The sequence below is a fragment of the Myodes glareolus genome, chromosome 1 (assembly GCF_982192425.1).
Source record: "Myodes glareolus chromosome 1, mMyoGla1.1, whole genome shotgun sequence".
Classification (NCBI taxonomy): Eukaryota; Metazoa; Chordata; class Mammalia; order Rodentia; family Cricetidae; genus Myodes; species Myodes glareolus.
In genome coordinates, this window is record NC_142026.1 from 3,007,577 (window position 1) to 3,023,928 (window position 16,352).

Below are 16,352 nucleotides of genomic sequence, written 5' to 3' on the forward strand. Positions count from 1 at the left end.
TTTACTTCCTGCTTGTACAGATGTTGATGCTTGCCAGATGTGAAAGCTGAGTGTCTCCTGGGGTCTTCCTGAGCATGTGGTCTACCTGTGGGCATGCACAAATAGACACCCTGATTCAGTAAGTCGCATCCTCTTAGGAGCATGTGTTCTGAACGCCTCGTGAATTCTCCCAACTCTGCAGCACCAACCTCCACACAGGCTCTGCTTCCATTCACTGTCAGTGGTGGTGGGGCTTGGGCCAGGCAGTTCCAGGGGAATGCTACTCAGACTCACACCTGGACAGGGAAGGCATGAGATTTCTGCACACTTCTCCACACAGCGCACAGCGATAAACTAAGAAATGGCTTCTAGCACTCTCCTCTTCATCTTCCTAGAGAAAGACTGCTGTCTGGGGGTTGATTTGTTGGAGGCACAGAATTCATGTTTGTTTTGTAGTGCTGGATGCTGAACCCAGGACCCAGTGCATGCTGGGCATGTGACCGAACACCCAGCTACACTGTCACCTTGAAAGTTGCATTGTAGTACATCAAAGTTCTTGTAAGAAATGTCTCTACTGATTAGTTTGACACTTTGGAATTCTTAAGGACTTTCTTGTATTTTCCCAAAGATAAATTTATATTCCAAAAGTTTCCCTTTAAGGAGGTATATTCCTAAGAAATGCTAAATCTTTTTATTTTGAATATTTGTTCTCTTGCTCACAAGACTTAATTGTAACTCCTTAACCTGGAATTAAACTTTAATAGAATTGAATAGAGGTAACAGAAAAAGAGACATAACTTTAATATGTGTCACATTAAAGACTTTGCATTTACTAGTTCAGAAAGCCTCTACTGGTTCATGTGACAGGAGTCTAATCATTTCACAACCATGCAAGGGAGGAGGTGTTGTCCCAGCTTAACTGTGGAGCTTCTGAACTTTAGGTTAGACAAACTACTGGGAGTGACTTTGCTTTGCAGGGTCACAATCAGAGGTAAAAATCAAGGTGGGTTTTTGGTTTGGTTTTGGTTTTTTATTTTTCTTGGTTTTTTTTCCCTCTACAGTTTGCAGTCTTTTAGTACATACTGTTTTTATTTCACAGAGGATTTGATAAACATATGTTAAGAGGAAAAATGGCAAAGGCTGTGAGAGGATCCTCTCTTTAGAGCAATGTCCAGCACTTTCCCATCTTCATGTTTTTTGTTGAGTCACAGGTACTTCAGGAAATCTCTACTGTCTGAAATCAGGTATTACTATTTTGTTCTGCCTAATGTCCGTTAGGCTTAAGATTTTTCCACCTTGAGTTTTTAGCTTAAATTTTCTGTGTTTATTGTTGTGGTCATTCTGTCTTGTTTTAGAAATTAATCCTTTCTTTTGCTGAAGTTAAGGCCAAAACCCTGAAGATGTAATCACAGGTTGAGATACACCTGAGACACCTGAATGTTTAATTTGGCTACACAGTTGTGTAGATGGCATGTGCCATCTTACCAACTCCCTCTTAAGGTTTAGAGAGAGAGAAAGTATTAGATAAATGGCTGTCCTACCCAGAGAACCAGCATGTACCCCTGAGCCAGCAGATGCTTGGTTTTACTTTGAAGTCTGTCACACAGTTGGTACTGGGTAGTACATTTGAAGATGAACAGGAAATCATCCGCTTCCAAAAAATCATGGCACAGTGAGTCAAAGGCAACATTTAAGATGATTGTTTCATCAGATTGCATAGTTGAATGCTGACTTTTATCTCTCAAGAAGGTGTGTATGTGCATGTATGTGTGTATGTATGTGTTGTTTGTACACACAAGCTCATGTATATCCTGACCCAAGATTAACATTAAATATCTTCCTCTTATCTATCCCATCTTACTTTTGAGGTAGTTTCTCTTCCTGAGCCCTGAGCTCTGTGGTCAGTGAGCTTCAGGAGTCTGATCATCACCTCCACCATAGGGTTGTAGGTGTGTGTCACAACAGGCATTTTACCAACTGAATCGTCTGCCCAGCTGTGTGCCTCTCAATATGGAAGCATCTTTGTTTTGACCCAAAAAGAACAGTGGAAGGGGTGATAAGTGGGGCTTTTTTTGTATTATGTGAAGATGTTTTCTTATTAGGCAAACACGTTTTGAAATATAAAAAGTCTATGATTAAATAAAAAAATTTAATACTTAGCCAGTATGTTATAAAAGTGCTATCAAATTCTAGAACAAAGAGAAAAGCTATATTTAATAAAACTAGATTGTGCCCTACATAGAAAGATACTCAACACAATCAGTGCACCATGAAGACCTTAATGAGGAGAACATGATTAGGAGCAAGGTTAATTCAGTCTAAACTGAGTAACTTTGTCTTTCTTATACTCATATGTGGAGTTTTTAAGTTGTTTTCAACATGAACATTAGATTAACTTCTTTTTTTTGAAATCATATTTAGGTCATAAACTCCACTGTTTCTCAGATTTGAGCAACCATTCCTTGCATTATTTAAGTCCACAAATAGTTTTTTTCCTCTCTCTCCTTCTCTCTCTCTCTCTGTCTCTCTCTCTCTCTCTCTCTCTCTCTCTGTTTCTCTCTCTCTCTTCCTTTCTATTGAGACAGGGTTTCCCTATGCAGCCCTGGCTGTCCTGGAACTCACTCGAGGACAGGCTGGCCTCGAGCTCACAGAGATCTGATCTGCTGGCCTCTGCCTCCCAAGTGCTGGGTATTAAAGTTATATGCCCACCACACCCAGTTTAATAGTTAAAGCAATGTGTTCTAAACAAAGTCACCAGGAGCTGAAGGCTACTACCATGTCACTATTTAATATTACATGTGTGTTGGCAGGTGCATATGCCTGTGTATGTGTGCGTGTGTGTGTGTGTGTGTTGGAAGATCAGAAGACAACTTCAGATGTCATCCTTAGGATTGTCATCCATGTCCTTTGATAGGGTCTTTTCATTTTTCTGAAACTCATCAGTCTGCCTAACAAGGGATTCTCCTGTGTCTACTTTGCCAGTGCTACAGTTACAGTTGGGCATTCCCAAGCCCACTGTCTTAGTTAGGGCTACTGTTGCTGTGACTAAACACCACTACCAAAAGCAAGTTGGGGAGGAAAGGGTTTATTCAGCTTACACTGCAACATGTAGTCCATTGCTGAGGGAAGTCAGGGCAGGATTCTCGAGGCAGAAACTGATGCAGAGGTCATGGAGAGGTACTGCGTACTGGCTTGCTCCTCATGACTTCCTCAGCCCGCTTTCTTAAGGAACCCAGGGCCACCAGCCCAGGGTGGTGCCACCCATAATGGACTGGGCCCTCCACATTAATTACTGATTAAGAAAATGCCTTACAGCTGGATCTTATGGAGACATTTTCTCAGTTGAGGTTCCCTCCTCTCTGATGACTGTAATGTGTCAAGTTGACATAAAACTAGCCAGTACACATACTTAAAGTATTTATTTTATTTTCTTGTTTTATTTATTTATATCATTAGTGTATGCACATGATTTTGCATGTGGTGCATCTGTACATGTGTGGAGCTTAGAAGGGGGTGTTAGAGTTAGAGGGGTTTTGCTTGTCACACTGTAGTGAGCACTCTTAACTATGGGGTCTTTGCTCCAGTCCTCCACGTTTTTGTGTGGATTCTGGGAATCAGGTTCATCTCCTCATACTAAGGCAACTGAACCATCTCCAATCTTATGTTGAAATGTTCTGAAATGTACACATTAATAATTTTTGTGAGTTTTTGTTTTTTGAGATAGCGTCTCTCTGTGTATCCCTGGCTGTCCTGGAACTCTCTACGTAAACTAGGCTGACCTCAAACTCAGAAATTCTCCTGCCTCCACCTCCTTGCCTCCTGAGTGCTGTAATTAAAGGCATGTGCCACTCCTGGCTTACTTGGCTTGCAATAATTTTAAGGTGAGTATTAGAAACACTTGATTAAACTCTGTTATTTTATAAATATTTATTCATTCATTAGTGTGGTTTTCTATTACTTTTTTTCACAGTTTTTGAATTGTTACTAAGTTAAAGATTTGTTTCTTGTATAATGATCCAGCTTTGAAAGATTAGAAGCTATTTTTCTGTTTATTTTCTTTAAATCTTAGACTAAATTTTAACATTTCCTTGGCTTAGTATATATTCATCAACATCTCAAGTGAAATAAAAAATGATAATTGCTTGTTATTTATTTCTTTCCCTCATATTTGAATCTTAGGGGATTACATATATACAGTAAAAAACCTGAGGACTCTTTCTGCTGCCAAGTCCTTTTCAGTCTCTGTTTCCCCTTTGTTCTCCTCTTCTCCTTGGTTTTGGCCTGGGTTTGGAGGGTGTGGGGCACATATGGCAAAGGTGTCATATAACCCAGGCTGGTTTCTATGTAGCCAAGGATGACCTTGAACTTCTAAGTGCTGGGATTAGAGGCGTGGGCCATCATACTAAGGTGTAGTTGGTGCCAGGGATCCAGTACAGAGCTTGTTGGATGCTAGCCAAACAAGCGCTGCCCTACCCAAGCTACGTCCTCTACCCTGTGTAAAACTTTTCAGTGGTAGCACGTGTCTTTAATCCCAGCACTCGGGAGGCAGAAGCAGGAGGATCTCTGTGAGTTTGAGGCCAGCCTGGTCTACAAAGCAAGTTCCAGGATAATCAGGACTACACAGAAAAACTCCTTCTCAAGAAACAAAACAGAAGAAAGAAAAGAAACTTTTCATATGCCAGCTGAAATTAGTTTGAAAGTGCCTTGATTGAAATCATTAACAAACTGTCTGAGCCCCGTTCTCAGGAACTGTGGGTCACATGATCGGACAGCCGGATGAAAAGGAAGAGCTCAGATGCTCAGGTCTGCCGGTGAGGAAGGACTGCAATACTCAACAATTTCTGTCGCTCAGCACTGTGGGGAGATCTATGCACAATAGTACGTACATGTTTCCTGTTTTTAGGTTTGGTCTGATATTGGAAAAGTCTTTTTAGATGGGTCACTTAATAAAAATGCCACTCAGAAGAAAACAGTATCAAGACAGTAAGTTTAGCCTCTCTTAATTAACTAGTTTTTGGGTACTGCATGGTAGGCAGTTATCCTAATGCTGATCCAGATCCCCGGGTCTCAGCTGGGTAGTGGTGGCGCACGCCTTTAATCCCAGCACTCAGCATGGGCTACAGAGTGAGTTCCAGGACAGGCTCCAAAACTACATAGAGAAACCCTGTCTCAGGAAAAAACAAAACAAAAAACCAAACAGATTTCCAGGTCTCACCCTCAGATTTTAATAGGTTTAAAAGATAACGCCCCTGATTTTAGTACTTTTATCTTTGAATAGTGAGATTAATGGTGTTTTTTTTTTTCCTCTATGCTTTTTCCTTCTACATTTCACTCAGGGATAGTTTTTCAATGAAAGATAGAAAAAGCAGTAAGTAGAAGCTGACCCTCACTGCACAGTGAGCCCTCAGTGCATGGCTTGTGGAAAGTGTACAGGGATACTAGAAAGCCATTCAACAGTATGTATTATGAATAATAAACACTGGTAAAATTTTCTAAAAGAAGAAAATATTTATGGTTTTTTAAATTTTATTTTATTTGTTGTGTATGAGTTTTTTTGCTTACATGTGCAGCTGTGCACCGCTTGCATGCCTGGTGCCCACAGAGGCCAGAAGAGGGGTCAGATATTCTGGAACTGTAATTACAGACAATTGTGAACCTTCAAGTGTGTGCTGGGAATCAAACTCAAGTTCTCTGAGAGAGCTGTTGATGCTCTCGACTGCTGAGCCACCTCCAGCCCATATGTGTGTGTGGTGCTGAGGGCGCAAGGCAGGGGTCTACCACTGAGCGTGGTGTCTAACCTTTATTATTGGCAATACTGTTCCTGTAAGTAGGAACCAAAAACCAAACTAAATATCCAGTATTAGAGAAACTGCTAAGGAAATAATGTCAAAATGATTAAATATTCTATAGACATTTGTGAAAATGTATCACAATTTTAAAATTCTGTAACTTTGGTTTAAAATTTTCAATAATTTTATATGAATGAGCTTTTTTCTTTTGCTTATTTTTTCTTTTCCTTTCTCTCTTCTTCTTCTTCTTCTTCTTCTTCTTCTTCTTCTTCTTCTTCTTCTTCTTCTTCTTCTCCTTCTCCTTCTTCTTTTTCTTTTTCTTCTTCTTTTTTGAGTCCTGGCTGTCCTGGAGCTCACTCTGTAGACCAGGCTGGTCTTGAACTCACAGAGATCTGCCTGCCTCTGCTTCCCAAGTGCTGGGGTTAAATGCATGAGCCCACCTATGAATGACTTTTTGCCTGCATGTTCATATTTGCACAATGTGTGTACAGTGTCCTAGGAGGCCAGAAGAGGTGTTGAATCCTCTGGAACAAGAGTTACAGGCATTTATGAGCTGCTATGCGGGTGCTAAGAACTGAACCTGGGTTTTCAAGTGCTCTCAACTGCTGAGCCCTCTCTCCAGTCTCCCAAAATAAAAAATAAATACTGTCATTATAACTGAGTGAAATTTTATAATATTTTTTAAATTGTCTGACAGTGGTTTATAAAATTTACATACAGGGGCTGGAAAGATGGCTTAGCAGTTGAGTTCACTTCCTTATCCACATTGGGGAGAACACAAACACCTGTAATTCCAGCTCCCAGGGATCCGGTAGCTGCTTCTTATCTCTGTGGGCACCTGCATGCCCTCACACATGTGTGTACACACAGAAATAAAAAATAGACATCAATGACATTTATAAAATAAAAAATAAAATTCACATAGAAAAGTCATATTTTGTAGTACTGGGGGTGGCTTGGTTGGTAATGTGCTGGCACAAGGACTTGAGTTCAGATTCAGCACCTGTACGGAACCTGGGTGTGGTGGCACACACCCATAACTCCAACACTTGAGAGAACAGAGACAACCTAACTGAAATGCCAACCTCTAGGTCCAGTGAAAGACCTTATCTCAAAAAATAAGGTGCCAGACCATCAAAATGAACGGTGGGCCAGCCAGACAGCACGAGTGCTCTTGCAGACTAGAGCTGGATGTCTGACGTCATCCTCTGTCACTCTTGAGTGTAAGTTTTGAGACTCTAGTTAAACCTAAAGCTCACTGACTAGGCAAGACCAGCTGAGCAGCGAGTCCCAGTGGGGATATGAATGTAGGTCCTCATGTCTGTGCAGAACACACTTTACTGAGCCGTCCATGCTCATGCCAATAATCTATTAATATGTTTACTATGACCTGCTTTATTTTCTTTTCTTGGAGCCAGGCAGGGTAATTAAAACAAAGATCCTGCACAGTTGTGCACATGTGTGGTTCCAGCTACTTGGTATGCGGAAGCATACTTTGAATCCAGGAGTTAGAAACCCACCTCCCCAAAGAAGAAGAAAAGGCTTCATGAGAGCAACAGATTATTTTCCATATATAATGGTATTGCTTCATAAGCTTCTCTTAAAGATTATGACCTATTTGATACATTTCATATGATAGTATTCATTGCCATTCTCATCATTTGATTAATTCCCCTTTGTAAAAACTAAATTTCAGAAATAGTCACAGTAATTCCCAAGCTTCATTACACCACAACAATTTGTGCTATTTTGTTTTAATATTGAAACCTGGTTTCTACCTCCAAACACTTAGATTCGATTGCTGTGAGGTGTGATTTGTGTTTTACTACTTTTACAAAATGCCTCCCGGATGATTCCAGTGTGCTGTAGTGTGGGAAGTACTGCAGTATACTATCAGCAAATCCTCCTTTCCATCACTAATGTGTGGTCAGTTATTCAAGTCTTATCATTATTTGGTCAAGATTTATACTGTCTTGTTATGTGTTCAGTTCTGGGAGATATTAATAAATAAGAAGAATTCTTGTACCTCATTCTAGTCGGAAGAAACTAGAAATGACCTAAATTAGTAAATTTATAGTGTGAAAATTGCTGTGGCGAAAAGACTGGAAAGCTAGAGAGTGTGGGGCGGAGAGGCATCCTTGGAGATTATTCTGATGGGGGTCACCACTTGAGATTATTGTTGATCAACAATTATAAGACCATGGGGTGCCTGGATGTTCAAGGGAAGTTCGGCTGAGAGACTATGACTCAGAGTCTCAGAGGGCTGACTACTCCCAGTGTGTCTGAAGCTAATATGGTACAGTGATGCAAATTACAGGTGAGAGATGTGGATGAGGCCAGGGAACAGAGGCAGAAGGAGTAATTCAGGTGCTTTTGCAATGAAGCAGGCTAGAAAGAGGCTAAAGCTTGGACCAGATGGTAATGAGGGACAGAAATATGGGAGCAACAGAAAATTCTGTGCTCTGAAGACAGAACTGTCAACACTGGCTAATGAGTTAAATATGGAGCGAGAGGGTAGAAGACAAGATGGTGAACCTTAGGAAGATATGGTTTTGCAGAGTGATCAGGAGTTTGGTATGTTGGAAGCTACGTGTAAAATGCTTTGGGTACCTAGGTGGAATGTTGAGTTTGCAGTTAAATTTATGCAAATTTATTGGAGGAAAGAGGTCCTGACTAGAAGTGAAATTTTGAAAGTATTTGTTATGTAGTTTTAAAATCTTGAGACCAGAGATCACCAAGGCAGCAAATGCAGATTAAAAGGGAGGTTCAAAACAAGACCCTTCAGTTTCTCAGGAAATTGGGAGTCAACCTACCTCAGGACCCAGCAATTCCACTCTTGGGAATATACCCAAGAGATGCCCTATCATACTACAAAAGCATTTGTTCAACTATGTTCATAGCAGCACTATTTGTAATAGCCAGAACCTGGAAACAACCTAGGTACCCCTCAATAGAAGAATGGTTAATGAAGGTATGGAATATATACACATTAGAGTTTTACTCAGCGGTAAAAAAACAATGACATCTTGAATTTTGCAGGCAAATGGATGGAAATAGAAAACACTTTACTGAGCGAGGTAACCCAGACCCAAAAAGAGGAATATGGTATGTACTCACTCATAAGTGGATTCTAGCCATAATTAAAGGACATTGAGCCTATAATTCATGATCCTAGAGAAACTAATAAGAAGGTGAACCTGAAGAAAATCATATAGTTATCCTCCTGAATATTGTAAGTAGACAAAATTGCCAGGCAAAAGTTGGGTGCATGGGGTGGTGGAGGGTAGATGTAAAGGGAGATGGGTAGAGAGAAGGGAGAAGTGGAGGATTCAGGAGAGCTTGGGGGAATGGGATGGGTGGGATGGAGGATGAGTGGATATGGGAGCAGGGAAGTAAATATCTTAATTAAGGGAGCCATTTTAGGGTTTGCAAGAGACTTGACTCTATAGGGGTTCCCAGGTCCAAAGAGAGGTCCCCAGATTGTCCCTTGGGCAGCAGAGGAGAGGGTGCCTGAACTGGCCTTGTCCCATAGCCACACCGATGAATATCTTGCATATAACCACAGAACCTTCATCTGGCAATGGATGGAGATAGAGACAGAGACCCACATTGGAGCACTGGACTGAGCTCCCAAGGTCCTTATGAGGAGCAGAAGAAGGTAGAACATGAGCAAAGAAGTCAGGACCGCGAGGGGTGCGTCCACCCACTGAGACGGTGGTATTGATCTAATGGGAGATCACCAAGGCCAGCTGGACTGGGAGTGATTGAGCATGTGATCAATCTGGACCCTCTGAATGTGGCTGGCAATGAAGGCTGACTGAGAAGCCAAGGACAATGGCACTGGGTTTTGATTCTACTGCATGGACTGACTTTGTGGGAGCCTGGTTTGTTTGGATGTTAACCTTTATAGACCTGAATAAAGGGGGGCAGGACCTTGGACTTCCCACAGGGTAGGGAACCCTGACTGCTTTTAGGACTAGAGGGGGGGTGAGGAGAGAGAGGGAAAAGGGAAGTGGGGAGGAGGTGGAAAATTTTAATATATATATATATATATATATATATATATATATATATATATATATATATATTTATTTTAAAAAGCCCTTTCATAGTGAGTTCCAGAATAGCCCAGGCCAAATAATGAGGCCCTATCAACAAACAGACAAACCAAAAAAGAAAAAAGTAAAAAAAGAGAAATAAACATTCAAGAGCCAGAGGGAGCTGAGATGAGATGGACAGCAGGAGAGTTCATGGAGTGTGGTCTTGGGAGCCATTGGAAGCAGTGCTCCCTGCAGTGATTTCTGATGTCACCAGTCAGTCAGCTAAGATGAGGAATAAAGCAAATTGTAGATAGCTTTAGTGGTCATTGTTTATCAGTTATTTGTGTCCTTTAGGTTTCGGAATTTATCTTTCTGATTCTGTCCTATCTGTCTCTAATTCTCAGTGAGTGAAACTTGCTTGAGAGAAGCAATGGAGTTAAGAAAATTTAGAAGGAAGGATTAATGGAGAAACTTGTGTGTTTGGAAGCCTGTGTGGTGTTAGAATTGTTTTACGTTTTCACCTGGATGATAATAATTTATATGTTTCTTTAAAGTCAATTACTTCTTGAATTGCATGTAGGTATTTTATGTACTTTTTAATATGTAACTGAAATTTAACAAGAAAGGAAGAAAAATATATATGAATTTAGATACAAATTTGCTTTTAAAACTATTGGTTACTGACTTCATAGGTTTTGTTCCACACATGGTAACTTTGAACAGATTTTTTTTTTTCGAGACATGGTTTTTCTGTTTTTCCCTGACTGTCTTGGAACTCGCTCTGTAGACCAGGCTAGCCTCGAACTCATAAAGAGATCTGCCTGCCTCTACCTCCCAAGTGCTGGAATTAAAGGCATTTAATTCCACTGCCCAGCCTGAACAGAATATCTTTTAGGAAGTTTAATCTCCACCAATACTTATATTCTTAATTTTTTTTCAAATTTTCTATTTTAAGCCCTCATGCAGTTGGAATCTATTTTAAAGGAAATTATACAGAAACGAAAAGGAAGGAGCTTCAGTCAACCTATCTTCATTGACTCCTTAATACAAGGAAACCTTAATGAGCCACAGGTGATGAAAGTGTTATGAGAAGGTTACATATGCATAGAGCTTTTCTTTCAGTCCAAATGACCTCCAAGATGTTGGATGTCTCTTTTGTTTATCATAAGTCGTCAATACCCCACTAGTTCACCATCTAAAGCCACTATCAAGCATTTAACTTAGGCTAAGCAAACATCAAGCCCAAATGATCTGTAGACAGAGAAGAAGTGTGTGTGTGAGCCTCGATGGACAGCCTTCCTGCCCGAATGGCCACATTCAGTGCTTGTTTGTTTACAGCATAATGCTCTGTTTTTGGTGTTGTCAGGCAAGAGTCAACAGTAGCATCCTATAGGATGTCCTAACATGGCATAAACAATCTCTGATAGGCAGAAGGAAGTTCTGGATGTGAGTTTGTGCGGAAATTGATCAGTTCTGAGGACAATAGCAGACACTTCTTCCCTATGCCCAAGACAATGTTGTTGCACCAGGCCATGCCATAAAAATTGGACTGAAAAGGTTTGCCTGTAGTGAGCCAGTAAGATTACTAAGAAATAAATGTCTATTGATCAAAAAGGCTGTACATCCTGGAGTGGGAGCGCTTAGCAGGCAAAGGCAGGTCACTTCTGAGTTCTAGGCCAGCCTATATAATAAGACCCCATTTTAAAAAACAAAAAACAATACAAGGTAGGATCCACCCATAAGAGGGTTGATAGGGGAGGGTGCGGGGTGTGAGTAAACAGAATACATTGCATAGTCTGATAGCAAGGAACAAATTTAGCTAAAAATGATAAAAATAAGGTAAAAAAATAGGCAGTCCAGTAGTTAGAGATTTTTATTGGTTCTTTAACATGTAATATGTGAGACTGGGTGAGGTTATGTACCCTGTGTGTCCAGGATCCCTCAGAGGCCAGAAGATGGTGTCAGATTCACTGAAACTGAAGTTACAGGTGGTTGGGAGTCACCCATTGTGTTTGGTGTTTGCTGGAAACAAAACCTAAGTCCTCTTAACTGCTCAGTACTCTCTCCAGCCCACAGCCCGTTATTTATATTGGTTCTCACATTACAGGGATTTTTTTTGAAGACCTAATAAAGAAATAATATATTCCTCACACACTTTTTGTTGAGCTTAATTTTATACTCTATGTTGTTTTAGTAGGACCTAGTAAAGACCACCTTATATTTCATACTTTCTAAACTTAGTTTTGACTTGTAAATCCTAGAAGACAGTATGATATTTTATCTGGCTGGTTGCATAATAACTGCAAAGTGTAAGTATAAGTTGACTTCTCTCTCAGATGGGTTACAGAGCATACACTGGCAAAAAACTCTTCTAAAGAGAGACACACTGCAAGAGCCCTCTGAAGTTTCCCTTCCTTGCTACTTTGATCTTGTTTAAAAAGCTTACTTCACATGGGTGCCTCCCCCCACCACACACACGTGTTCAATTTCACCTTTGAAAACTGCCATGAATTGCTTGGCACATTTTAGGGGCTGTGAATTCTAGTTAGCACCTGTGAAATGAAATGCTGTCGATACCTTTCCTGCTGAGTGAGAGCTTCTCCATTTCTTTTCCTGTTCCCTTCCCTCTGGTGCTACAGGTTGAGCCCAAGTTCTTCCTTGTCCACACTAGATAGACAGTCCCCTACTGAGTCACAACCCTCTGTGGCTGCTTTTCATTAACTGTAGGCTGCTCTGCTGTTAATAAGGACTCAGAAAGAGTGCAGAGTCTACAGTGATGGTGCTTTGAAAGGACTCTCTTCTTGGAATTGAAGATAATTTCTATTTATAATTCTAAGATGTGTGACCTTCACTGGTTTGTAGGTTTATATTGATACAGTATTATAAAAATGTTTATAAACATAAAAAGGCATAATATAAAATGCTTCCAGGAAGTATTCAGGTGTCAGTTTAAAATGTAAAAAATTTATGTTCCCTTGAAGGACTTCACTTATATTCATTTCAAGGACGAATTTTTAAAATGATAAAGGCTGCTGATGTAAACATCCACACATTTCTCTTTGTCAACATGTAGATGTGTCTAGATGCTATAGACTAAATGAACTTTATGCAGATGTGTCAAGGATATCAATTATTTTAAAAAGTATTATGGAAATTTTATTATTTAAGTATTTTCTTACATATATTTATCTGTCGTGGTGGCAGTGGGCACATGCCATTGTTTGAGCACGCAGTGTGAGTTCACCTGACCTAGGTCCCAGGGTTGGACCCACGTTGTTCGGTTTGCAGTGAGTAAACCACCTCGAGTCGTCTCACAGCCCATCAGGCTTCTTTTAATGCTTATCTGCTTTAAATCTATATTATATTAAAATTTACCTTTGCTAAAGCTTTTTTTAAAATGGAGTTAACCTGGGCATAGTGGCATATTTGTAAATTCCAGGGCCACACAGACTCAGTCTCAGAAACAGAAACAAAACAAAACATAGTTTATTATTCTGTGGCCACCACAAATTGGTTATCTCAAAGACAGAATTAAGAGTTGAATCTCATTTTCAGTTTTTAGGGAGAGTTTATAAAGAACATTGCTATTTATTTCTTTGCATATATGTTGTGAGTTTTTAAAAGATGTATTTATAATGCTTTACTAGTTTTAATTGATGATGAAGTCAAGCAGGACATATGGATGACTACTGTATGCAAATTCTTGCTAGCAGTATATAGATATATATTGTAAACTTGTACTGAATATTTTAATACATATTGTAAATTGCATATGTTTACATATCTTTTGTGAAATAAAATGTTGTGGTTCACCCAAAAGCCATAGTGGGCCAAGCTATATAAAGTGGCAACACATTCCTTTAGTCCCTGATGTAGGTGGACCTTCTGTCTATGTGTTATTTTCATTGGTTAATAAAGAGACTGCCTTGGCCCTTTGATAGGACAGAAAATTAGGTAGGCGGAGTAAACAGAACAGAATGCTGGGAAGAGGGCAATGAGGCAGATGCCATGGAGCCAGCCACCAGGTCAGACATGCTGAATCTTTCCCGGTAAGCCACCACCTCGTGGTGCTACACAGATTATTAGAAATGGGTTAATCAAGATGTGAGAGTTAGCCAGTAACTAACTCTCTAGAGATAATGGGCCAGGCAATATTTAAAAGAATACAGTTTCCGTGTAATTATAGCCAGTAAAGCTAGCTGGGCGAGCGGTGGGAAGTGGCCTGCTGCTCCTTCTACAAGTCCCTGCATTCAAGAAGCAAAGGCAGGCAGATCTCTGGGAGTTTGAGGCCAGCCTGGTCTACAGAAAAGTTCCAGGACAGCCAGGAAGTGTAGGGGAAGTTAAGGACATAGCCAGCCAGTTACTCTTGAATAATTGAGTTAGCAGGTGGCTATTGATTTTTAGAGGCAATAAATGAATCAGGCATACATTTTTAAAAAGTTAACTTTGGGTTTTGTGAGTGTAGTTCAGTATTACAACACTTGTCTTGCACACACAAGGCATTGCTTTGATCCACCACACTGCAATAGTAGCAGTAGCAACAACAGAAGTAATAATAATAATAGGAATAATGAGAATTTAATTTTGAGTCAGTCCTAAGTCTGGAAAAAAAGAAAATTGATAAAGAGAGGTAAACAGTACTCCATACACATTACAGGGCATGGGAAACAGAGAAGGGTACTATTCTTGGTACTGCTGCTTAAGACATCCTCGGGGTTTGATTAACCATGTGAAAATGAATGGAAAATGATCTTCACTAACCCCACATCAGACAGAAGTCTGATCTCCAAAATATACAAAGAACTCAAGAAATTGGTCATCAAAAGAACACATAATCCAATTAATAAAATGGAGTACAGATCTAAACAGAGAACTCTCAACAGAGGAATCTAAAATGGTTGTAAGACACTTAAGGAAATGTTCAACGTCCTTAGTCATCAGAGAAATGCAAATCAAAACAACTCTGAGATTCCATCTTACACCTGTAAGAATAACCAAGATCAAAAACACTGAAGACAACTTATGCTGGAGAGGTTGTGGGGAAAAGGGAACACTTCTGCATTGCTGGTGGGAATGCAAGCTGGTACAACCCCTTTGGATGTTAGTTTGGTGATTTCTCAGAAAATTAGGAAACAACCTTCCTCAAGATCCAGCAATACTACTTTGGGTATATATCCAAAGGATGTTCAATCATGCCATGAGGACATGTGCTCAACCTTGTTCATAACAGCTTTGTTTGGCATAGCCAGAACCTGGAAACAACCTAAAGGCTTCTTGACCAAAGAATGGATAAGGAAAATATGGAACATTTACAAAATGGAATACTACACAGCAGAGAAAAATAATGACATTTTGAAATTTGCAGGAAAATGGATGGAGCTAGAAAACATTATTTTGAGTGAGGTAACCCAGACACAGAAAGACAGTTATCACATGTACTCATTCATAAGTGGTTTTTAAACATAAAGCAAAGAAAACCAACCCACAAATCACAATCCCCAAGAACCTAAACAACAAAGAGGACTCTAAGAGAGACATACATGGATCTAATCTACATGGGAAGTAAAAAAAGACAAGATCTCCTGAGCAAATTGGGATCATGGGGACCTTGGGAGAAGGTTGAAGGGGAAGGGAGAGGCAGGGAAAGGAGCAGAGAAAAATGTAGAGTTAAATAAAATCAATAAAACAGAAAATAATCCATAAACCTTAAGAAACCAAAAATGAGCCATGAGCCAGTGTCTGTCAGAATGCATATTAAAAGTTCAGATGAGGGCCAGGGGGATGGCTCAGAAGGCAAAGGTGTCAGTCACCAATCTGATGACCTGAATTTAGAACCAGGAAGCCACATGGTGGAAGGAGAAAACAACTCCTACAAGTTCTGAACCCCACAGACATGTTAACTCTTACATATGCACACATGTGTACATACATAAATATGCACACACAGTAGATAAATATGATTAATGTTTTTAAAATAGTACAGGTGGGTGGACCTTACTCCCAACCTATAGAATCTGAATCTCTGGATGTTAGGTTGCAAAATCAATAAACTTTCAGATGTTTTAGCAGAGCCAATAGCCTGAGCAATAATTATTAAAAGTCTAAAAAAAAAAGTCAGATGAGCAAATCTCCCACTAATTTGATTTGTAGGAATCATTTCATTAGTGCTTCTGAATCAACAGGATGATTAAGTCAGGTCTTTATTTCATGAGATTGAAACAGACATCCATCATAATCTCTAACATTCAGTCCTCTCTCAGGTGTTTATTCTCACTGACCTCAGGTAGGGGGATGCAAATATCTGAGTTACGTGCCAGACTTCAGGAGGTTGATGCCGTGATAGTGCACACGCTTTCTCGTCTTCTATGTGTTCATGCTCCAGTCAAAGAAACTCAAATCCTGTGGAGAATTATGTTTTTATTTTTGGTAATATTTATGTACATCTACCAGGAAAAATAGGAAGAAAGAAAATTTACAAACTAAACCATTGGCTTTTTTTCTTATTTTATACCAAAAATTACTCAGAAGCTACTTTCATTTATAC

General features: G+C 39.8%; 1 protein-coding gene across 1 annotated transcript in view; it reads left to right on the forward strand.

Annotated features, from left to right (window-relative positions):
- Positions 1-1,553: 1,553 nt before the first annotated feature.
- Positions 1,554-16,352, forward strand: part of Cyp20a1 (cytochrome P450 family 20 subfamily A member 1) — a 41,478-nt gene continuing 26,679 nt past the window's right edge. The window contains 6 exon segments of the mRNA XM_087896319.1: positions 1,554-1,632; positions 1,635-1,651; positions 4,883-4,939; positions 4,941-4,962; positions 10,764-10,901; positions 12,073-12,117. Coding sequence (XP_087752445.1) covers positions 1,554-1,632; positions 1,635-1,651; positions 4,883-4,939; positions 4,941-4,962; positions 10,764-10,901; positions 12,073-12,117 — 358 coding nt within the window.